General features: G+C 42.7%; 1 protein-coding gene across 1 annotated transcript in view; it reads right to left on the bottom strand.

The window, feature by feature from the left end:
* OSBPL1A (oxysterol binding protein like 1A) overlaps positions 1-24570 on the bottom strand; it is a gene marked incomplete in the record, with an annotated part of 2690541 nt that overhangs the window by 1372319 nt on the left and 1293652 nt on the right. Inside the window, 1 exon segment of the mRNA XM_044065352.1 lies at positions 15278-15397. Within this exon segment, the coding sequence (XP_043921287.1) occupies positions 15278-15397 (120 nt within the window).

Here is a 24570-nt window from a genome sequence, read left to right as displayed (position 1 = left end):
AAAAACTTACTGATCAGTGTTTCCTACTGGTTTTGATGGGTAAATATTGGGGCAAGGTAGCGGAAGGCTCAAGGAGAGTAGGATGTTTATTTGGATAGATGCAGGGGCAGACTTTAATATTTAGTAGGTAGTTCATTAGGGTGAGTTTAAATTTGTTGACGCAGCTAATGGTGTTTATGATGGTTGGAAGTGAGTTCCACAGTTTAGCGACAGTGTATGAGTAAAGGCAGCAACCGTCTCTTTTGTTTAGTACATGTACAGTTATGAGTTGTTTACTTTCAGAGTGAAGGGTTCTGGTGGGGTGCTAGGGTATTAAAATGTTCTTAAGGGCAGTTGTTTGGATTGTAGACAACTTTATGTGCTATGGACAGCTGAATGAGATTAAGGTGATGTGGAAACTGCAGCCAGTTTAATTCATTTAAGGCTTGGCAGTGATGTGAGCGGTATGAGCTGCCTGTGGCAAATTTGGTGATTTTATGGTAGCAGGGCTGGAGCTTATTTTGTAGAGATGAGTGCAATTTAGTAAAAATGAGGGCTCTGTATAATAGGGAGGGGAGCAAGTAAGTGCTGGAAAGAGCTTTTTTGGTGGTGGTGTCCATGAAATGTTTATGTTTGTACAGGGCTCCTAATTTGCAGTGTTTTTTTAATGGCATCACCAGTATGGTGTTCAAAAAAGAAGTTATGTACTCACTATAATGTTACATGTTCATTGCCCAGTATCTCACCTTCAGTCTTGCTGGTTGGGTTTGGAGCCGAAACTCTGCTCTGACTCGGCCATATACCAAAGCTTGAGAGCTTCTACTGGCTCGAGGCTAAGTCCTATCCCATAGTGCTTAACGGCTGTTCCCCAGATCTCGTTTGAGGGAGAAAGGTTCCTGTGATATATTCAATATCTAAAATGATAATATATGAAACATGTTGCCATAAAGTTAACAAAAAAAAAACAAGAAGGGAATCAGACCTTATCTGCCATTTTTTGAGAAATTCCCTCTAGATCCTCCAGGAGGGGGATGGCTGGGAGGGATGCAAGACTGAAGGTGAGATACCGGACAATGAACATGGAATGTTATAGTGAGTACATAACTTCTTTATGTTATGTTGTCCCATCTCACCTTCATTCTTGCTGGTTGGGACAGAGTCCCCAGCACCTTTTTCTTGGGTGGCTCAACGGAATAAACTCTTCAGGACAGTGGAACCAAAGGATGCCCTGTTCTGGGAGGCCACATCTACTTTGTAATGAGTAAGAGAAATATGAGGATTAATCCATGTAGCAATGGCACAAATTGAATCCAATGGAAGTCTGGATTGAAGGGAAATGGAGGTAGATACTGCTCTAGCTGAATGTCCTTTAACTTGTCCTGGCAGTTCTTTATTGTAGGAATCATAAACATACGTGAAGTTCTCAGTAAGCCACTTGGACAAGGTAACTTTTGAGATTGCCAAACCTTTTTTATTTTCTGAATAGGAGACAAACTTTCTGAATTATTTGGTCCTATGCAAGTAAAAACGCAACTGCCTATACACATACAGTTGGTGGAGTTTATGCTCTGCCTTGTTACCACAGTTAGGAAAAAACACTTGTAATTCTATATTCTGGTTTAAATTTGATTGAGAACAAACTTTCGTTAAGAAGGAAGAATTTGTTCTGAGGGAGACTCTATCTTTGTGGAACATCAAATAGGGTGGATGGATAGACAAGGCTTACAACTCTGATACTCTCCAGGCTGAAGTAATTGCTGTCAGGAAGAGAGTTTTCCAAGATAAAAATTTTAATGAACAAGATGATGCTGGTTCAAAAGGGGGCATGGTAACACTACACTAAGGTCCCAAGGACGAGGAGATTCTCTGAAGGGTGGTCTTAACAGGAAAAGTACCCTTGAGGAAAGCTTTGCATAGTCTATGGACATTACACTTGATTCGAAGTCTCCCACAAGATAATTAAAAATAGCAGTTAATTGAACTCGAATAGTGGCTGCTGCTGCTCCTTGATTAAAGGTTTCTGTCAGAAATTGTAGGTATAGATGCTGTAAAGGGATCTATATGTTTTTTGTTAGCCCAACAAGAGAACCTATTCCATTTTCTTGCAAAAAGTTTCCTAGTCATCTGCTTGTGCAAGGAGACTAGAATGTGGCGAATTGCAGGGGATAATTCCGGAAGCCTGGCTAAGATCGGAAGTGGAGAAGCCAAGCTGTCAGCTTTAGGCTGTGGAGGACAGGGTGGAACATTCCTGACTGATGCATCAGAAGATCCAGCACTGGGTCCAGGATCCAAAGGTCCTCCTGAAGGTGGGCCCAAAGAAAGGGGAACCAAATCTGACAAGGCCAGAATGGCGCAATGAGAATTAAAGTGCGACTCAACAACTTTGCTTTCTGGATAACCTTTGGAAACAAGGGAAAAGGGGGAAAGGCTTAAATAAGTCCCAGGGGCCGATTTTGAACAAGTGTATCCCTCAGTGACTCTCCTGGAGGGCAGTTTAGGGCAAAGTAGTTGCTGCATTTGGTATTGAAGGGAGTGGCAAAACGGTCACAACAAGGCTGGCCCCATTTGCGAAAAATTCGATTTGCAACTTCCGGATTGAGGGACCACTTGTAAGGCATGAGGATCGCGCGTTGGATTTCCCTGGGATGTGCGTTGCTGTCAGAAATTGCTGAGAAGATATTGCCCATTGCCAAACTCTCTGGGTTCTCTCGACATAGGGGGTAGGACCTGGTCCCCCCCCCATTTGTTGATGCACCATACCACAGATATATTGTCTGACTGAATTGCAATAGTCGCTGTGGGAAGAGAGTTCTGAAATGCTTGCAATGCCAGAAGTACCGCCCTCATCTCTAGGACATTTATGTGCAAATGGTACTCTTGACCTTTCCAAACCCCTTGGGCCGTCTATCCCAGATAATGCCCCCCCCACCCTATATTGTCTGACTGAATTTCAATAGTCCTGTAGCGACAGGCTGGGGAAGTACAAATGGTCTGCCCATTGTTACCTGAATGGACTGAACATACCAAAATAGATCCTTCTTGCAGGAGTGCGTTATGAGGATCTCATGAGACATGCATAACTCCTGTATGGACCATTGAGCAAAGAGTAGCCACTGCAATATTAGCATGTGAAATCGTGCCAGGGGAAGTAGTGTTATCATCGCTGCCATAGAGCCTAGGACTTTGAGGGCAAATCTTGCCTGTACTTTTTTCTTGTCGAGTAAGGTAAGCACTTGACTGCGTAACATTTGGATCCTTTCTTGAGGAAGTTTTGCCAACATTTCATTTGTATTTAAATCTGCACCAATGAAGGTAATACTCTGTGATGGTAACAAGCCAGATTTTTCTGCATTTATAGTAATGCCTAGTTTTGAGAAGAGATGGATGGTGTAGTCTCTTGCTTTAATTAGTAGTTGCTTGGTGGTGGTAGTTAGGAGCCAGTTGTTTAAGTATGGAAACACCTCGAATCCCTGACGTCTCAGATGAGCCATGACTACTGCCATGCATTTGGTAAACACCCTGGGGGCTGTGGCGAGTCCAAAGGGCAAAGCTCTGAATTGGTAATGACTGGCAACCAGCTGGAAACGCAGAAATCTTCTTGCGCGCCTGTCCATCTCTATGTGGTAGTATGCATCCTGAAGATTTAACGAGCACATCCAATTGTCTTTTTCCCAATAGACTGCAGTGTTACCATCCAGAACTTTGACTTTTTCGCCAACTTCTTTAGTCTGCCGAGATCCAGTATGGGTCTCCAGTCCCCAATCTTTTTTGGAACTAAAATGAACCTTGAGTAAATTCCGGATCCTAGTTGGTCTGCGGGGACTTCTTGGATGACTCTGTTTTCTAGCAACATTTGAATTTCTAGTGCTGCTTGATCCATTTGACTGGGTAGAATGTCTGGGATAATCTTTGACAGTTGAGGAGGACAGTGAAAAGGAATGTTGTAACCCCTGGATATAATGGACTGTACCCATTTGTCTTGAGTCAAATTTAGCCAGGTTTCTGGGTACATTGATAGTCTCCCCCCCCCCCCCTGACTGCCTCCAGAGGTGGACAGGCGGGCCTCCTTTCAGGAGCGCTGAAAGGCCTTACCAGAGAACGTATCTCTGTCACCCTGGTTATGCGGACCCCCTCTCTGCCATGTGGATGGCATCTTCCGTTATTTCCCCCTCTGCCCCTGGAGGAAGGATCACCATGAGTGTCAGATATGGCTACTTTGAACTTACGGAACCACATTTATCTGCTCTTTTGACCTTTAGGATAAGGTCTAGTAGGGGTGGAAAAATGGACTCCAGCGGCAGTCTTACCATCTTGTTGGCTCCTGGTGAGAGTTTCTTTCACTTTTGGCCCAAACAATGACTAGCCATCAAAGGGAGCGTCAATAAAGAAAGATCAGAAGGGTTCAGCAAACTCGCAAAGGCTCATCCAGGAATGTCTACGAAGAGCTATTCCTGTGCCTGCTGCTCTGCTTGCTCCATTGGCTGCATAGGATATGAGGCGCATGGAGGAGTTAGAGATGGAAGTTAAGGTTGCAAGCTGGGAATTAACCTTATCAGGTAAGTCCTGGGCTGTAGCACCTTGTAGGGTATCTCCTTGCTCTTTTAGGAGATCCCTCTGAAGTCTCGTGAAATGTGACAAATAATTCAGTGACTGCAAGGTAAAGGCCGCTGAGGAGAACATATTCTTTCCATATCTGTCCATCATATGAGAATCCTTGTTTGGTGGATGGACAGATACAGAAGTTTCAGCTAACTCCTCCTTTGTGGCCACTGCCACCACCAGTGCATCTACAGGAACCCCTTTTTGTTAAATATTGTCTATCATCCGGGGCTGTAATGAATTTATTAGGCCTCCTCGGAACGGGGTCCACTAAGTCCGGAGAGTCTCACACCTTTTGACTTACCAAACCCAGGAGTGGGTCGAAAGGTGAAGACACCCATGAGGTGGAGGGGCGAGAGCCAAATGCCACCAGGTATACAGACTCATCTTCAGAAGGGGAAAGGGACCTTCCCAGCCACCCCTCTGCTTAAGAATTTCCAGGATGTCTGAAAAAGATACATCCTCAGAGGGTGACCATGGGGACCCTTCTGAATCCTCTAAGTTAGTATCAGAAGTGAAAGACTCAGGGGAGTCTATGTGCTTCCTCTTACACTGTGTCTCTTTCGAGGAATCTCCTCGGGGGGATGCTTTGGGGAGGTAATGGAAGAGGAGGATCCACCCACTGTGGCTTCCTGGGGCACTGGCTCTCTACTCTGTGGATGATGGAGGGATAATGAAAAGGTGGACACCGTCCCTTAGGGGGAAGAGAGGCTGGAGCCAAAGGTGGAGCAGACTCAGTGGAGAGCACACTCCACATCACCTCGAAGGCACCACGGTCCTGGGCCGAAAGAGACTACTGCCCTGACAGGCCGGGAGATCTCAGCGGCAATGAGGAGGTTGGCTCCGAGGCTGGGAGCCAAACTCACCTGAGCTGTGGCGCCGAGTGGGACAGCCGGTTCCAACAAGGGTCCAACTCGACCCCCCCCTGGAGACAACCAGGGAGTGTCGGCCCCCACGTCCCTCAATGGACAACAGCATCGAGGAAACTGGAGCAGACGTCAGATCTGAGATATCCGGCATTTCCAGCACAATGACTTCCATACTCTCTGGCTCCAAACTTGTTCGAGTTGGAGGAGGAATAGGCGTGATTGGGGGGTACCGATGTCGGCTCCATGATCAGATGGGCTGGGCTTGAGATAATTTCTGCTAGGGCCCGGGTCCAAAGCAACCTCTTCACTACCTACTCCACATCATTGTCCGATAGCCTGGAGGATCTAGAGGAAAGACTCGATTTTTGGCTACCTGCCACTGACTATAATAAAGAAGTTTGTGGCACTAAGCAAACAGGCTCCAAGGACGGTGATCAACTCCTTTTTCATCTCTGCAATGGTTCTGATGAAGCAGATGGAACTGAGGGAGTACTATGTTTTTTCAGCCCGACAACTTTCGGAGCCAAAGAAGTAGCGACTTTGATGCTGCTTGTCGGCTCAGACACTGGAGCCGATGAAGCAGCCTTTTTAGAAGTATCCAATTTGGAAGTCTGATTGCTTTCATCCACTTTCAATAAGCCCCTTAAAATGAGCTTGTTTCTCCTCTCCTGTAAGATCCTGGAGCTAAAACTATTGCAGATGGAGCAAGAATCTTGGAGATGGATTGGTCTGAGACAGTACACACAACTAGTGTGTCCGTCAGTTATGGACATTTTTTGAGTGCAGGAATCGCACTTTTAAAATCCTGATTTATGTTCCTTAGTTGGTTCTTTCCACATATCTAACTGTAAGGAAGACACACTATAGCCGTAAACAAAAAAAATTATAAGACTTAACACAGTAATGGTAATGGAAAGGTAGTAAGACAGGAAAGTTTTTTTTTTTTTTTTAAGAGAAGAGGAGGAAAGGGAAGAGGAGAAGTCTCTAAGTTAAATGACTATCTCCTCCAACCCGAGGAGACACCTCTAACTTAAACGGTGACTCCTAAGAGGGGAAGAGAAAGTGACAAGAATCCTCTAATTAAAACGGATTCCTGAAGGGAAGACAAGGCCCAAAGAAAAAACAGGCGCAAAGGGAAAAAAATTACCAAGTTTAAGAGAAAAAAAACAGCACAAGGCTATTACTATAAAACTAATAGGTTAAAACAGATAGTATTTTGAAGATTACAAAAACTAAGGTATAAATATGAAAATTTTACAAGCCTGAGCCAGTGAATACAATCCCAACACTTCAACTGGCAAATGAGATCTGGGGAACAGCCGCTAAGCACCATGGGACAGGACTTAGCCTCGAGCCAGTAGAAGCTCTCGAGCTTTGGTATATGGCCGAGTCGGAGCAGAGTTTCGGCTCTGATCCCAACCAGCAAGAATGATGGTGAGATGGGACAACATAACATTGTAAGTTTATTGTCAATGGTAATACCTAATAGCTTAGCATGGCATATGATTTCAATTTCTGTGTTGCTTTGGGAGAAAATATGAAAGTGAGAGTCAGGTGAGAGGGGTTTTGCTGCAAAGAGTAGAAGCTTTGTTTTTTGGCATTAAGTAGTAGATGTGATTCGGTTAAGCAGGCTTTGATTGTGATGAAGGTATCTTGGGTTATTTATTGGAGGTGTTGTAGGTTATTTGAGGAGGAGATTATGGTAGAATCATCTGCATATTGGATAATAGAGCTAAGAGGAGAAAGCAGTGTGAAGATTGTTGGTAAACATGTTAGACAGTAAAGGTCCAAGTATGGACCCTTGTGATACTCTGGTTTGGTATTCTGATTTTACGCACTGTTGCCTGTTAGTGAGGTAGCTATTAAGCCACTGGTGGGTGGGGTGCAGCAGATATTAGAAAGGTGTTGTAGACGTTTTTTGTGTGATACTGTATTGAAAGCCTTCGACAGGTCTATTAGTAGTACCAAAGTAATACTACCTGAGTCGATGGCTCTCTATACCTTATCCATGAAGGAGATAAGTGCAGTGCTTGTGATGTGTGAGGGATGAAAGCCATGTTGGATGGGGATGAGTAGGTTGTTGTTTGTGAGATGGTGAAGTAATTGTTTATGGATGCACTTTCTGAGGAGTTTGCATAGTGGGGAGAGGATAGAGATTGGACGATAGTTACAGGGTTCATTGGAGTTGCCTCCTTTGTGAAGTGGGGTGGTGATGGATTTTTTTTCCAGATGTTTGTGACATAGGATTCTGTAACTGAGCAGGTGATCAGGATGCTAATGGGTATGCTATGAAATTGGCAGCAAGTTTTAAGTATTCTGGTGGGAGGTCATCAGAGGAGAGAGAGCATGGTTTTAAATTTCTGAGGAGTCTCTGAATTTCTGTGGTTGGTACTGGTTGTAGTGAGAAGAGGCTAGATGGTATAATATTGCTTTGGTGAAGGGGAGAAGAATTATCTATGAGGGGGGAGAGGATCTTTCTACGTGAGGACTGCTTTTGTGGGATAGAGGAGGACGGGCATGGAGATGGGTTTTGTTTGGTGCCAGGGGTAAGGAGATTAGTGATGCTTTTCTAGAATTGCTTTGGGTTGTTTCTATGGTTACTCAGTTAGAGAAATAGTTTCTCTTGTCAGTACATACTAGCTTTTTAGCTTTGTTTTGTAACTGTATCTAAGTAGGTTACATTCATTTTTGTTTTTATACCACTTTCCAGGCCTTGTCCTTATTTTGTAGGAGTTATTTAGTGGCCTTTGTTAGCCAAGGTGCTTGATTTGATTTTACTCTTTTAGTATGAAGAGGGGCTAGGTTATTGAGTGTAGTAAGGCATCATACAATGGGAAAGTTTTTAGTGGGTGCCAATCTGACAGTTTCAGAAAGCTGATAAATTCTTGTTGATCAAAATGTTTTAGGTATCTGGCGGCCTTATAGTTATGACATTTCAACATGTGTGGAGTGGATCTATAAGTGAAAACAGGTAAGTGGTCGCTGTATATATTGGGTATGGTCTTTGGATTTGAGTATTTAAGTGGATCTGAAACTAAGAACCAGTTGAGGGTATCTCCTGGTGTATTGCTATTGAGCATTCCGGTAGAGTTGGTGATGGGTTGGGTGAACTTGTAGAGGTTTATGTGGTTTGTTGGGGAGTCAGTTATTAAATCTTACCAACTAATGTTTACATCTCCCATAATAGTTTTGTTGCAGATATATTCTGACATCCAAGCAAGGATGTCCTCAAGGGTTTGGATATTTTGTCCTGGTGAGATACACAGACTAACTATGCATAACTGTTGAGATGTGTTGATTTGTAGGGTTCCTATTAGGATTTCAGTATTTGAAAAAGATTGAGTGTTTTCTGGAAGGGTAGTACTGCGAGACAGTCAGCACAGAATAGGGACACCCCACCTCCTTTTTTGTTGGTTCTACCTTTCTGTAACATGTTACAACCTGGGATAAGAAAACAAATAGTTGTAAGACTGAGGAACTATAAAGTCTGTCTTTTTAGGGGGGGTGCAAGCTAACTTTCAGGCATATTGCAAGTAATAGGTTCATACTAGGCTATCTGCCCTAGGGCATTTATAAGCCTAGCCAGAGTGTGTTTGGCTTTCGCCACCCATTTTAAATTAATTTTGCTATGCCCTTTTTCGAGGTTAGTATACTGTGCCTCTGTCTAACAGTGACACAGAAGTGATACCCGGGGTAAACCTACGATCTCCCATCCACTCATCAAGATTCCTCTTGAAGAGAGTCAGTGAGGGACTCTGCCTAACCTGGACTGGGATTTTATTCCAGAGTGAAGGGAGCCTCTGGGTTATGAATCTGTCCCTCCAGCATGTCCTATTTATTTCAGTGCTGAGGTTCAAGTCTCTCGAGCGCCTAGCTCGATGGGATTTGGATTTTCTGAGGTGCAGCATGTCCATTAATTCCAGGTTGGACACGGCTTTATACGTCAGGCATAGATCGCCTCTGAGCAGGCGGTATGCCACTGAGTAGAGCTGGAGTTTCTTTAACCGGGCAGCATGTGGCATCTGTTTGAGCCCTTTGATCCTCTTGGTGAGGTACTTTTGGGCTCTTTCCAGTTGCTGCAGGTGTCTGGTAAGGTACATCCCAAAAGGGGCACTGTACTCAATTATGTGCCTGATGAGGGGAAGAGTAAAGAGGTACGATGACCTCCCCTGATCTAGATGTGAATCCCTTCATGATTAGGTGGGCTATACAAAATGTTCTTCTAACATCCTTCTAAGTTGGGAACTGCTGATTGAGGGCTTAGTGTCTGTTATTCTAAAAGTGTATTAGTTCTGGTTTAAGCACCAGGGCTTCAGGCCAGTTATTTTACATTAAGAAGGCTCATGGTCTGCACTCTTGTGGGAGAAGAGGCTGGACTCTGCCCTTCTGAGCTGGGAATTTCTGGTTAAAGGCTTATAGTGCCTGCATATTTGAACTATTTCTTACTGTAATTGGTACACCTTGTTTGCTGTAGCATAGACTAGATCCAGGCCTGCTGAATCTAGTTTTGTTTGTATGCGTGTTATTTCCCTGAAAAGCTAATTCCACCTAAAATGCGGCTTTTCAGTGCTTCTGTGGATCCCTAGTGATATCTGCATTGCTTACTGTACTTATTTCCTTGTTTCACTTGAAAGAAAGTTACTGTTTGTCATTTTTGCATTTAAGTTACCTGGCACTTGCTCACTAAAGCAATTATATAAGTCAGCACTAAAAAATTAAAAGCACTACACCCTCACAAACTCCCTGATACACTGCTATCAACTTGGGTCCCCAGGTCCCTAATTACTTCTTCTGTACTTAATGGATTACCACCTATGTGGTAATTTATGGCACTTTGTTTTTGCCAAAGGGGATGACTATACACTTTTTGGCGTTTAGCTTGAGGCCATGGCTCTGGCACCAGTTGTCTGTTTCTATGAGGCCCTTTTGGAGGATGCTTGTGTCGGCTGGAGAGTCGATTATGGCGCCCAGTTTGCAGTCATCTGCGAATTTGGTCAGCCACAGTCCTTCCATGTTGGCCTGTACCTCCGAGAAATATATACCGAACAAGAGAGATCCCAGGACTGAGCCTTGTGGGACGCCACTTGTAACTGGTTTGGAGTCTGACATGGCTCCAGCAATTCTAACCATGTGGGTTCTGTCCTTGAGCCAGTTTGCAACCCATCTAGTGACATAGGGGTTTATATTTAAGCTGGTGAGCTTATCTATAATGCCCGAGTGGGGTATTGTATCGAAGGCTTTTGCAAGGTCAAGGTAGGCTGTGTGGACCACCTTCCCCTCGTCAATGGCCTTGGTGACTGTTTCAAAGAAATTGACCAGGTTTAAGAGGCAGGATCTGCCCTTAAAGCCAAACTGGGTAGGATCCAGTGTCTGTAGGTCCCCAATATCTTTATTTATGAGGTCTGTGGTGATCCTTTCCATAGCTTTGCAGACCAAGCTAGTCAGGCTTATGGGGCGATAGTTTCCAGGATCCGTTGAGGCACCACCTTTGTGGAGAGGGACCACTGTTGCTGTACGCCACTCTCTGGGTACATATCCTGTACTAAGGCTGAGATTGAACAGTAGTTTTATGTTTGGGTTTAGCTCTTCTTGGAGTTCATGTAGGACGCAGCCCGGGACACTGTCTGATCCCATTGATGCTGTGTTTTTTGCTTTGGAGAGGGCGGCTCTTACCTGAGCATCTGAGATGTCAGGGGGGCAGCACTCTGCTGGGATAGATATTTGCCCTTTTGGTGGAGAGGGGGGAGAGAAGTTTGCGCTGAACCTGTCAGCTAGGATGTTGGCAATGTCTGTGGGTTCGGTGTATTTTTTGTCATTTTGGACTAATTCTGAGCATATCTGGGAATTCCCACCCAGGTTCCTAACATAACTAAAGAAAGCCTTGTGATTATCCTTAGTGTCCTGTGCAATTTTTCTCTCGAAGCTGTCCTTAGACGATTTTATGAGTGCCCGTAGTTTTTTGCTAATACTGATCAGAGATGCCTTCTCTTTTTGGGATTTTGCTCTATCATGTAGTAGCTTCCTCCTTCTATTGCATAGTTTGTTTATGGCTGGGGTCCACCAGACAGGACGCCTGCCTTTGAAGGATTGGGTCTTGGTTTTATTTGGGATTGCAAGATCCATGCATTCCTGAAGGTGTTCATAGAATGCGTTTATAAAGGATTCTGCGGTCTGGGCCATATTTTCCACAGGCCCGGGGGCTTTGAAGGATTCCACCTTGGTTTTGAGGAGTGTGAAATTTGCTTTAGAGAAGTTTTTCACTGCGGTTTTCTGGGCAGAGGGTGGGGTCGGGATGTGAATATCCAGTGAAATTAGTTTATGGTCTGATCTTACCAGTGAGGGATACACTTCTGGTCTGGAGCATAGAGTCCCCATGTTGGTGATGATCAGGTCCAGTATGTTTTCCCCTCTTGTGGGAGTGGTAACAAGTTGTTCCATAGCATTTAATACCAACAACATTCTACAAAACTAGTAAAAGAGGAGAAATAGCAATAGAAATTCAACGTGCAATAAATCATAGTAGTTCTTCAAAGAAGCTGGAATATCAGTCTATTCACACTGAAACATCTTATTCGTTTTAGAAATAGTTCCAGAAAATTAAAATTCCTAAATAGGAGACTTGGCAGAAACACTTTCCTAAGAATCAGAATCAGGTACTTGGGGAGAAAAATTAGAAGATGCCCTTCTCAGTCCTTTTCCCAATCATCAAACAAGGAATCCTTAGAAACTGGGGAAATTGAAATGTTTTGCAAAAAAACCCAGTCACCCTGCAAAGGTTTTAATGCCTCCAATAAACCTTGAGCCAAAGCCAATACATTTTTCCTTGTCTACAGAAGAGAGTCCTAGGGATATCCCTAGAAGGAGACACTCCTGCATGAAGCTGTCTCCTGGAGACCAGTTCTCTTAGCCCAAATGCACAGGGTTGCACTACTCATTCACTCATCTGAGGCTGATAACAGTAGCTCCCCCATGCCTGCCAAGGGCCTCTGGACAGCTGCAGAGGACATGCTTGACTCTAGTCCATGGTTTTTGAAGTGGCTACACCAGAGGGATCAGGAGAACACATTGAATGGTCTAAGATACCAGTAATGGCCACAGTAGAATCAGCCACCCTCAGCTGAGGCACAGACTGAGCCCACAGTGATGGCAAGGACTCCCTTAAAGTTTTCCTTCTCCTGTGAATGGAGAAAGGTAGAACCATGTAACTGGCATGCTGTTCCATGGTTCTAATGTAAAAGGAGCCTGACTCCCAATTAGTCCAGCTAACAGCAAGTTATTGACAGGCGAGTTGTCAAAAGCAGTGTTCACAAGCAAAATACACAATGATACTCCCAAAACACATTTGCTCCCAATAAAACACTAAGTCCCACAAAATTAGTACAATTTGTTTTCCTTCAAAAGTGCTTAAAATAAGAATGAACAGGAAAAGTTAAAATAGAAGGAAAACAGCCTGTCTGAGCAGCCCGTCTTAAGACAGTCCTGTAAACCCATTAAGAACTTGAAGCCTTAATCTACTGCACTAGCTGCTGGATCTTCCTTAGACTCTCTATTTTCTGATAAATAACTCAGAATAGCATTCAGTCAATGATGCTAGTCATTAGAGTTTCACAGCTGCTTTTCAGAAAATACATTTCAACTTGATCAGAAATGTCTAGCATTTCAGGCTCTGAGATGTTAAACAACTTGCTGCAGTCAAAAGTATACAGTTTGAACACTTCCACTGCCATCTGCATACTGTGTGTGCCTTTGAGCAAATTATTCAGATAGTGCTCATAGGTCATCCCTAAAAAGGTACACTTTGTATAGTGAGTGTCCTGATTAAAAAGCATATTAAAGAAACTTATGTTTAAAATTTGGGCCTTTGACTCAGCTTTACTTATGGCTTTGCCAAGAATTCTTGAGAAAATATGTTGAGATGTATTTTTGTCTGTTCCTTATAAATTTTGCGTTTTTCTGGCAAATTGTTGTTGACTGCAGTCATTAAATAATGACAGACAGGAATTTCAGACTGTATACTTCAGAAATGCTTGCTAATATAAAGATTTCTTATATACTTAGAAAATATTAAAAATAAAAAAAACATTAAAATCTATTCTTAATTTTTGGGTTGCTCTCTGATTTGAGCTAAGAAGCTGAAACAGCAGGGAGTTGCAATGGGTTCCACTGTACGGTTTTTGACACTAGTGAGCTGAGATACATTTCTAGCCCATTACTCAGGAATGCATTCATTCACTTGTTCGTGCAAATGAGTGCAATTAATGTTTTTTTGTGTGTGTGTGTGTGTGTGTGTGTGTGTGTGTGTGTGTGTGTGTATAAATACTTAGTTCCTACAACCCACAGCAGTTATGATGTAAAGGAAGGAACTGATGGCAGTAAACAGGAACATCTTCAAATAAGACATCCTATGATCCTTAGTTTCCTTGTTCTGTTGACTGTTGATACTGTGTTTAGTGTTTGGCTTTGACTAAATGGGAGTATAAGAGTTACTGTTAATATTTAACTGCAAATACATTTTAACAACCCTTTTTTTTAAGATACATGGGTGTGAAATGCACTAAGTTGGGCTACCATCTGGTACTTAGTGCAGATGACTAAGGCTATGAGCTGCTTCTATAGTGTAGGGATTGACTCCATCAGCCATCATTTGTCCCTGACCAAGCCAGTTCACCAGAGTGTTCCTAACCTGGCCCTGAAAAGGGATACTTGCATCCACTGGGCTGTCAAAAGCAATTATTTAATGCACTGCATACTTGTCTTCTGAGTTCTCTTACACTTGGTATAAACACCAATTACTGCTTTGCTATATGCTGTTGGACTACGAGTCTCAGCACATCTTGTAGTTTAATGGTTGCCAGATCATTTTCAATACATATGATTTACAAGTGAAGAGATATTTACTGCTGCTCATGCTACGTCTGTTTTCAGTGTGAGGCTGTTTTGTTTTATTTAGCAAATGTCTGTTTTGCTGTAAAATTTGAAATAACAGTTTTATATAAAATTCAAATCTCTGTGAGCATTGCAAAAGTAAAAAAAAAAATGCAAACTGACGTATTTTAACAGTACTTTATGGTAATTCAGAGGAGACAGCCAAGTAATGGGATACTGGTATGGCTGTGAAGGGCAAGTCCATTACCCTGGTGCCCCAATTTGACCATAATCCAGTACCGCCCAAGATCCACAGTATGATGGAGTCAGCACTCCCTTGATTCTCACCTATTAGAGGAATGGAAAGGTCATAAAGGGAGGCAAATGAGAGGTAGTGATCATCTGAACTCAGTACAGTGACAGATGGCCATACACACAAAATGCTCAAAGACAGATTACAAAACATATGACCATTTCAAATGAAAAAATGCAAGGTTGATACCAAATTTATTTTAAGAAACTGAGCTGGTAAAGGATATGAAATCATCATATTACTATGACAGTTTACATTATATCAAAAATGTTCAAGAAAATAAAATTTAAGTAACCATTTTGCCTTATGATTCAGGAAAACAAGAAGCTTATAAGGTGATGAAAAGAAAAACAAATGAGAATTTCAGACTATGTAACTTCTATATGTAGGATGCACTCTGAGCAGCATTGGAAGAAATTGTCCACTGCTAGCAGTTTAACCCCTTTATCAGAAACGTGGTTACAATGTCCATGTTCAAACCTTACTGCAAAGAATATCTTAAAAACCTTAACCTATATTGCACCTACAGGTTTTCAGGCTACGTGTTTGGATGAAACAATTAAAATGTGAAAGGTCAGTCATGGCAAATGCTATATACAGTAATCCAGCAACTGGTGATCCAACCTTTAGTGCTAAAATCAGAGTATCTTACCTTCAACGAATCCTTTAAATCACTTTCAGGAATTACGTCATCTTCGTCTTCACTAATCTGGTCTTGGTAGCAGTATTGAGTGCTATAGGCAGAATGTTCCTCTATGGCAGACAACCATTTCTTAAAAAAAAAAAAATCAAGAGAAAAGCAATTCCATAAGCATAAACACACATTATGAAATACACTTATCAGTCCAAGTGCCAATTGCGTCCCTCTATACTATTCTGGAAATTCTTAAAAGAAAATTTATCAAGAGAAAAGAATTCCAAAAAGGATATATCAATTCAAGTACAGTGCAGCAAAACAATACCCTTAACAACAGAGAGGGTTGAATGAACTCCGTCTGCTTCTCTTACTAATTCATTACTAAATGTACAGCTGTTGGACTCCCAATGAAGCAGACTAATACAGTCAATGTTGCAACAATACAGAAAAAACTAACTTGCTCCACAATGGTCTTCCCATGTTTCTCTACTGTCCAGATTTTTTGTTTCATATTTTGGGTCTGCTCCTCATAAAATTTGTGGTTTTCTGGCAATCACACGATTGAAGTCACCAAATGTTGACATACATTTGATTCTTCATAAAATGCACACTATTTTTGCTTGTACTATGTCTTTTATCAAATGAGATACTTGAAGATTCATATTAATTAAATGAAAGCCATACTACTGAAACCATTAGTAGCCGCAGTGGTACAATGGTAGCGTTGTTGCCTCACAGCAAGAGGTTCTCCTGTTTGATTCATGGCTGGACTGCCTTCTGTGTGGAGTCTGCATGTCCTCCCCACGGTCAAGTGGCCTCCGAAAGACATGCGTGAATGGGCGTGCCTTTGCTGAAGGTTGGGCGTCGGGCTGGCAACTCAGCACCATAAAAAAGCTACTGCCAATCATTAGCAGACCAAAGTTCTGCTGTGGCAACCCCTAACCGGGAAAAGCCAAAAAGACAAACTACTGAAACCATTAGCAACAAAACACACAAATCAACATCATAGTGTAATGAAAAATCAATCATCATCTAAAAATGATAAAAGTTTTTCTTATATCTACCAGTAAGAGTAATCTTCCTCCTTAGGTAAATATACCAAATCTATGCTTACACAACTGTGCAGTTGTGAAGAAAAGGCAAAGATAACCAAAAACAAATTACTCATACTTGCCTTTTGCAACATTTTGCTACAACAAAGTAAAAATTAAATGCAACTGAAGAACATGAGAAACACACCACTTTGTCTCCTGAACACCCCAAACACTCTAAACTAACCTATAGAGCCATAAACCGCATGCGTCAAATTGAGAGAAGTCACTACATGGAATTCAGTGTATGTACTCAAACAAAATGAGATTCTCTGAACCTGGCTGCAATAAAATAACATGATCATCCACACAGCTGTTAGGATGGGGCCTTGAAGTACGGATTTGGAACTCTTTTCTTCTTGCTTTGGATCAATAAAAAACAACAAGACATTCTCTGAACCACTGATATCTATAATGGACGGTGAACATTAATGCCTTGGTCAGTATGCAGATATTTGACTGACACTTGCTTTTTGACATTTTTCTTTTTTTTTATTATGCACTTTTTCCCTGCTCCCTCATGTCTGCCAACCATCTAGCCTCCAGTAGAATGCCTATTCATTCTTCATTAATGAAGTAAGAGCAGGCTATGGCATAGCCGTAATCCAGACAGTCACAACTTTTTTGTTTCTTTCATTTTCTACATCTAACTCCTCTACCTGCACCTGAAGCATATATGTCAATACAACTGAAAGGGCACTGGACTGCTTTGCCTTCATATGTGGGCATGTACATTTCAAGGACAAAATAAAATGGCCTAAGCAGGCACTTCTACAGCTAGTGGGGTATGTCCTCAAAGATTTAAAAGTAAGAAGCTATAGGGATGAAGAAGACATGTAACTGAAAAGTACAGTTGTGTACACTTACCATAAATGTAGATGCTTGAGTGTATACACTGTGGCAGTCATCACTTGTGGGTTATCCCTGCTGTGGTAGCCTTCAGCCGGCCCGAATACCAGAGTCAATGTTTTTGTGTGCCGGCTGCTGTTGCCTGTAGTATGATGTCAGGTCGTCAGTACTACAAAGCAAGGCAGCAGACATCATTACATCAGTTTTTCTTGCCCTAACCCATCAGAAGCACAAGGAAAAAGACAGAGTGGTCCTGGTGGCGAAGAGCCACCTTGGGAAGCATGTGTCCCTCAAGGGGGAGATGTTAAATGGGGGATGGAAGGAGGGAAACCATGACTGCAACAGTGAATACACTCAAACATCTACATTTATGGTAAGTGTACACAACTGTACTATGTTCTTCGTGTTTCACTGTTGCAGTCATCACTTGTGGGAGGATTCCCAAAGCTGAGGTAAAGGGTGGAAGAATAGATAGAGTCCTAGGTATTGGTCAAGAAGCCCTGCAGAACTACAGAGGCAAACCGTGTCCTATACTTCGAAAAGAAAGGTAGTTGGTAATGCTTTGTAAAGGTATGGTATGGACAGAAGTCCAGGTGGCCGCTTCCAAGATGTCCCTGAGAGGTACTCCCCTGAGAAAGACAGTGGAAGTGGAGGTCACCCTAGTGGAGTGGGTACGGATCGACTTAGGGATGGGTTTCCCATGTAGTCTGTAGAAAAAATGGATATAATGTGAAATCCATTTGGAAATGATTTGTTTGGAGATGGGCTTCCACCTCTGCCCCTTGGGCAAAGCTTACAAGAAGTTGGTAAGCTTTTCTGAATGGCTTAGTGCAGTCCAGATAGTATCTGAGTTGTCTGTGCGCATCTAGTGAGTGTAGAATTCTTACCTCCTTGTTTTGACCGTTGGGAAAGAAGGTGGGAAGGTGTATGGCCTGGCTAAGGGTCACATCAGATACCACCTTAGGCATAAAGGAGAGATTAGTCCTCAGGGAGATTCTGTCTGCATGGAAAATTATGAAGGGCTCGACAGCCATGAGAGCTTGAAGTTCTGAGACCCTTCTGACTGAGGTGATAGCTAGCAGTAAGGCAGCCTTCCAAGAGAGGTATTTCAATTCCGTTGAAGTGGCAGGTTCGAAAGGAGGTGAGGTTAGTTTCTCTAACACATAATTCAGGTCCCAGGGTGGAGTAGGAGGTCTTCTGGGAGGCCTGATAATAGAAGCCCCTCTGAGGAATTGCTTAATCAAAGGATGAGAGAAGAGGGGTGGGTCTGAATCATAATGGGCAGAGATGGCCAAGGCATGGATTTTAAAAGATGAAAAGGAGAGGCCACTATTTAGCAACTCTGCTAAGTAGTCCAGGATAAGAGGGATGGAAGGCTGGGAGGTACTTGCCCCTTTCAACTGTTTCCAGCAGCAGAATCTTTTCCATTTTCCTGCATAAGATTTTCTTGTGCTGGTCCTTCTGGCTTCTGTGATGATGTCCAGGACCTGTTTGCTTAACAGTGACTTCTTGTTAGTTTTTAGTGTATAAGCCATGCTGAAAGTTTGAGAGTCTGTAGGTCTGGGTGCAGTACCTTCCCCTTCTCCTGGGTCAAGAGGTCTGACCTTAGGGGAAAGCAGCCTGGGGGGGTTGAAACGTCAGACTGCATAGTAAGGGGTACCAATGCTGTCTGGGCCAATGCGGAGCGATGAGGATGGCCTTTGGTCTCTCCTCTCTTAATTTGATCAGAACCTTGGGAATAAGGGGCAGAGAAGGGTATGCATACACAAAGAGGGAGCTCCAGGGTAATGTCAAGGCATCCACCTTCCATGCTAGGAGGTGATACTCCCTGGTACAAAACTTGTGCAGCTGGTGGTTGAGGTGCAAGGCAAAGAGGTCCACCTCTGGGGTCCCCATTCCTGTTTTTTTTTTTTTTTTTTGCAGAAAGATTTCTCTGTGGAGCTGCCATTCATGGGGGTCCAGTAAGTTTCTGCTTAGGTGGTCTGCCAGTGTGTTTTTGATCCTTGGTAAGTATTGGGCAATTAAATGTAGCCCCATGGAGGTGGCTGTAAGCCAGAGACTCATGGCTAACCTGCACAGGGTGTAAGACTGGGTTCCCCCCTGCTTGTTGACGTACCACATAACTGTGGTGTTGTCTGTTTTTATAAGGAGGACCCCTGGCTTGAGATGGGGTTGGAAGGAAATCAGAGCATTTTGCACTGCTATCATTTCTTTCTGGCTGATAGGCAAGTGAAGTTGCTCGGCATTCCAAAGGCCTTGGGTACACCTGCCTGCTAGGTGAGTGCCCCAAGCTATGTCTGAGGCGTTGGTGGTGATGGTTTGGCTGGAAGGGTGGAGGATGAAGGGAAGACCCTTGTTCCTGGCACAGGCCTCTGCCCACCAGAGAAATTCATCTCTTATGCAAGGGATCAGTGGGAGAGTGGTCTCTAGGGACTGAGAGTGCTGACACCAAAGGTTCTTTACCTTATTAACCCCGAGTATCTTCTCACAGAACCTCTGTGCTTACATCCGAGCGTGCTGTGAGAAGCTAGTAATTGTATCCAGTTACAGCAGTCCCTTCCACAAGCGCATCTAACTTTACAGCCATCTTGCAGCTCCACTTTTACAAAAATAAGTCAAAAAAGTACCTGAACGTTTTCAGTTACTTAATCAACTTGCGGTTCATTGTGGAGTTACATGATGTTCACATTTAACTTTTTGGAGAAATCAGCTGTGTATACAAGTAATGTTAGTAAGCCGATTCTCTATGCATTGCAAGGAGCAAATAGTGGCAGATAATCGGTTTATTCCATGTCACTTGCATAACACCACCACCCCCAATCTAAGTTTTCTTTGACCTGTCCAAATAAATACAGGGTTCAGCAGTAGCAATACCCTTTCTGTTATTTTCTGACTTTATTGCTACTGGATCCTGCAGTTTATTTGGACAGAACATTAATTTCCATCTGTCTACCGGTTTCTGAGTCTAAATACAAGAGATACTGCCACGATCTCACAAGATGGCAGCAAAGAAAAAGGCAAGCAAAATACAACTGAAACTTTGTCCTTTTCCAGAGTAGAGGTGAGTTGCCTTTATGGCTTTAGTACCCTCTTGATAAAGGCAGCAGAGGAAAGTGTCCCAGACCCGATCTGCCAGTGGTGCAGTAGTGCACTCAGTTCCACTATTTGTATTTGCGCTTACAGGTCTAAGGATTATTTGTCTTGCCTTTTTTCCTTGGTGGATTTACCTTCTCTCTTCAGCCAGGTGTTGTGTAGCAGATAGTAGATGTAATGTTTGAGTCACTGATTGTCCATAAATTACAAGAGAGAGAGAAAGCTAATAGGCTTTATTTTTAGATTTCCGTCATAATCGTTTCATGGAAATAAGATCATATGCAACAATTTTTTTTTGTTTGAAAATGTGAACGTAGCAGTAAACACGGTACTTACTGCCTATGTCCATTAGTTCACGCTATTCTTGAAATGCTTGCTGTCCAAGATGCACTGTTTCATGCAGAGTGCATAAGATATCTGTAAATGAGTTAGCTGTAGAAGTTACACCAGTGGGCTTAAACCTAAGAATGATATTTCGGAGCAGTATTATGTATGGCAGGGTTTAATTTATTTCATCTGCGCCAATACTTTTTGGTGATCAGAAGGCTGTGACTCCCAGTAGAAAGACGGGTCTGCAGATGTAAATTATATGGGGGCTTGAGAGCATTCAAGTGTGGTTGTCCTGTGTATGTTTTTTTGTAGCTCCAGGATGTGCAGTGATGAGCCCTAGAATTACAACAACACTGGAGTACCTGTGCCACTACACTCATTTGTTGACCTATCTCTTTATTCCCTCTACCTTCACTCATGAATAAGGTCCATGTTTTTTTCGGTCTATCTGCAGTTCTCCTACTTAGTTGGAGAAACTGATGGATGCAGATTATGTACCATTTTCAGGTGAACAAAGCCATGGAATGTGCCAAAAGAGAATAAGTAGCTGTCATAAGTAGTGATGACTTTTTTTTAAGACTGCGTGGCCTACCATTTGTGGAGTAGAGTGGATATATCTGCCACTTCGGGGCATTTCAGGGGGGATTCACTTCTACTCTTTTTTAAGTTGTCTTATGTTTTAGACCCATCATTCATCCCAGATTTATTAGTTTCATCTTCATTAATAGTTTTGTTCTTAATTATTTTGCCTCAATTGTTCAAGTTGTCATTCCTTTAAATGTTTAATTTTTTTGAGGTGATCCAAAGGAGCAAAAAAAGCAGTTTCAACTAAAGTTATGCATGTAATACATCGATGTTAGAGATGTTATTATGGTCACATTCAGTCAGATTTGATTGCTCTTTTTTGTTAGCACCTTTCTATTATGACTGATTTATTTGCAAATTCATGAGTGTGGTTCCCTGGTAGGTCTTGTATGTTTTTGTAGGGAGCTGTCCTATGTTCGTTGTATGGAAAGGTGAAAATGTAATACATAAAATTGTTACTCAGTTGGAAATATGCCAACTCAGGAATAAAGAAGTGTACTGAAGTTGGTTGTGTCATTAGAGTGCCCCCACCCCCCCCCCACCACCACATTATTACAAAATATGGTTGGGGAATAAATCTGGTGTTACAATGTTGTACTCATCTGATTAGGAGAAAAAATACAGCAAGAGGTGATAGAGCTAAGAATTAACAAACACTAATGTAAGACCATTTTAAGTTGATAATATGGTGAATTATACATTATTTTGTTTCATTTTGTTCTTTCCCTTAGAAAGTAAGGTGTCTGTTTTCATGTACAGTCCCTTTCCTCATCAGGTGATAGTTTTGCAGGTAGAGTCATTATTGATAAAATTGTGTTTCTGTTTTAACCATACTTGGACATGATCTGTTTACAGTTAAGATCACTAGAGAAAAGCTTTGATTTTGCATATAAAGTTTAAGCACAGTGGCTTGCATTTCACAAACCATAAATAAAATGATCATATATTTTGTTTAGGGGCATTTTTAATCATAGTCTTTGATTAAAGATGTAAAGAGCATTTTGAGAGAAACAGAGTAGATAACACTGAAGGGGCCCTAAGATATCTAGGCACCCAAGTCGACAGCAACCTCACCTTCGGCCACCACATTGTCACTGTGGTCAGAAAGTCCTTTTAACATGGCACATCTTATAACCAAAGGTTTCACATCCAGGAAGAAAGAGATCATCATCCCTCATTAGACCAATCATTGAATATAATGCCCAGTTTGGCATGCACCTTACCAGACACCTGCAACAGCTGAAGAGGCCACAAAAGTATCTCTCAAAAAGGATCCTGGGCCTTAAACACATGTCCTACACGGACACACTCAAGAAACATTCAGCTGTTCTCATTCTCTTATCATCTACTTAGAGGTGACATCTGCTTGACTTGCAAGGTCATGTCCGACCCAGCCCTACTTGAAATGCTACACCTAAAGAAATCCCAATTCCCCCATGCCACATGCTCCACAGATCACAACCTCATTACCACAATCAACAGAACATGCTGGAGGGACAGGTTCATCTCCCAAAGACTGCCCATACTCTGGTATAAGCTCCCATTCATGTCAAGCAGAGCACCTCACTGGCCCTCTTCAACAGAAATCTTACCTCGATCATGAATTGACATCCTGCAGGTGTGGGGGGTTGTTGTGTGGGGCTTTGGGTGTGTGTGGGGGGGTGGGGTAGTAATTTAGGGTAATGGAGTTGTTTCGTTGGATGAAGTCCAAAGTTTTAGATGAGGGTTTTGAGGACAAAGTGGGCATGGTTCTTCTTGAGATACCATCATGATTCCCACATGCTGTGCGGAGTGTGAAAATACATTGCCCTGCCATTGTAGAGGGCAAGTTAGCCACCATTTATCCTAATTTGGATGACAGATGTACACCATCTGAGTGCCAGCAAGAAGAGAGAGGGTTTGCACTTTTTTTTCTCTTTCCCTTATGGCCCTGAGAGAGTACTTTCTGCGAGACCAAGCTTCTTTGCTGGACATCAGATCAGCTGTGTCCTGACCCAAGTAGCTGTCATAAGGAAGCAGATGTCGGGTGTTTTTCTTCATGGTTCCCAGAATCATCGGGATGTCTGGTAAAAAGTACAGTTGTGTACACTTACCATAAATGTAGATGTTCAAGTATATTCACTGTTGCAGTCATCACATTTGGATTATCTGCCTGCAGGTGGCCCTCAGCCAGCTTGAATACCAGAGTCTTGGATTCCTGCGTCAGATGCTGTCTCTTCTTCCATGAAGTCAGGTCGTCAGGGATATAAAACATACAGCCGATGCCATTACATCAGTTTTTCTTGCCCCAGATGTCAGGTGCCCCCACAATGGGAAGCAATTATATGTTATGGTACACCTCCATCAAAAAGCAAATATACCAGAAAACTTAAATACACCAAACAAGAAGGAAAGGTAGAGCCAAGAGAAGTCAGGGGGCTGGAGGGAGGGTAACCAGGACTGCAACAGTGAATACACTCGAACATCTACATTTATGGTAAGTGCACACAACTGTACTATGTTCTTCGTGTTTCACTGTTGCAGTCATCACATTTGAGCTGATTCCCAAAGCTAAGGAAGGGAGGAGGAAGTTAGAGAGCATTAGGGCCAGCTATTAAGCCCTGCAAGACTGCAGTGGCAAACCCAGCTCTGGATTTAGAAAAAAATAGGCATGTGGTAATGCTTGGTGAAGGTATGTATAGAACTCCAGGTAGCAGCTTCTAGGATGTCCCTCGTAGGGACTCCTCTGAGAAAGGCTGTAGAGGAGATTGCAGCCCTGGTGGAATGTGATCTTATCCCCTGTGGGGTAGGTTTTCCATGGTGCTTGTAGCAGAAATGAATGCAATGGGCTATCCATTTAGAAATGGTTTGCTTTGAAATGGCCTTCCCCTCTGCACCTGTAGCAAAGCTAACTAGCAGCTGTTCAGATTTTCTGAGAGGCTTAGTCCTGTCCAAATAAAATCTAAGTTGTCTGTACACATCCAAAGAGTGCAGAATTCATTCTCCTTTGTTTTGTGGAGTGGGGACAAAAGTAGGCAAATGAATGGACTGATTTAGGGCCACACTAGACACCACCTTGGGCATAAAGGAAGGATTGGTCCTGAGGGAAACCCTGTCTGCATGGAAGATAATGAAGGGCTCCACTGCCAAGAGGGCCTGTAATTCAGACACTCTTCCTGCTGAAGTGATGGCTAGAAGGAAAGCTGTTTTCCAAGAAAGGAATTTCAACTCTGCAGTTGCAGCTGGCTCAAAGGGATGGAAAGTGAGATTTTCCAATATAAAGTTAAGGTCCCAGGCTGGAGTAGTCTCTTACATTTTTGGCCCCTCTAAAGAATTGCTTTAGCAGGGGGTGAGAGAAGAGGGGTGGGCTCAGTATTATAA

Source organism: Protopterus annectens, chromosome 3.part0 (genome assembly GCF_019279795.1).
Source record: "Protopterus annectens isolate FY-2018-M chromosome 3.part0, PAN1.0, whole genome shotgun sequence".
Lineage (NCBI taxonomy): Eukaryota > Metazoa > Chordata > Ceratodontiformes > Protopteridae > Protopterus > Protopterus annectens.
This window is presented reverse-complemented; position numbering and strand designations above follow the sequence as displayed.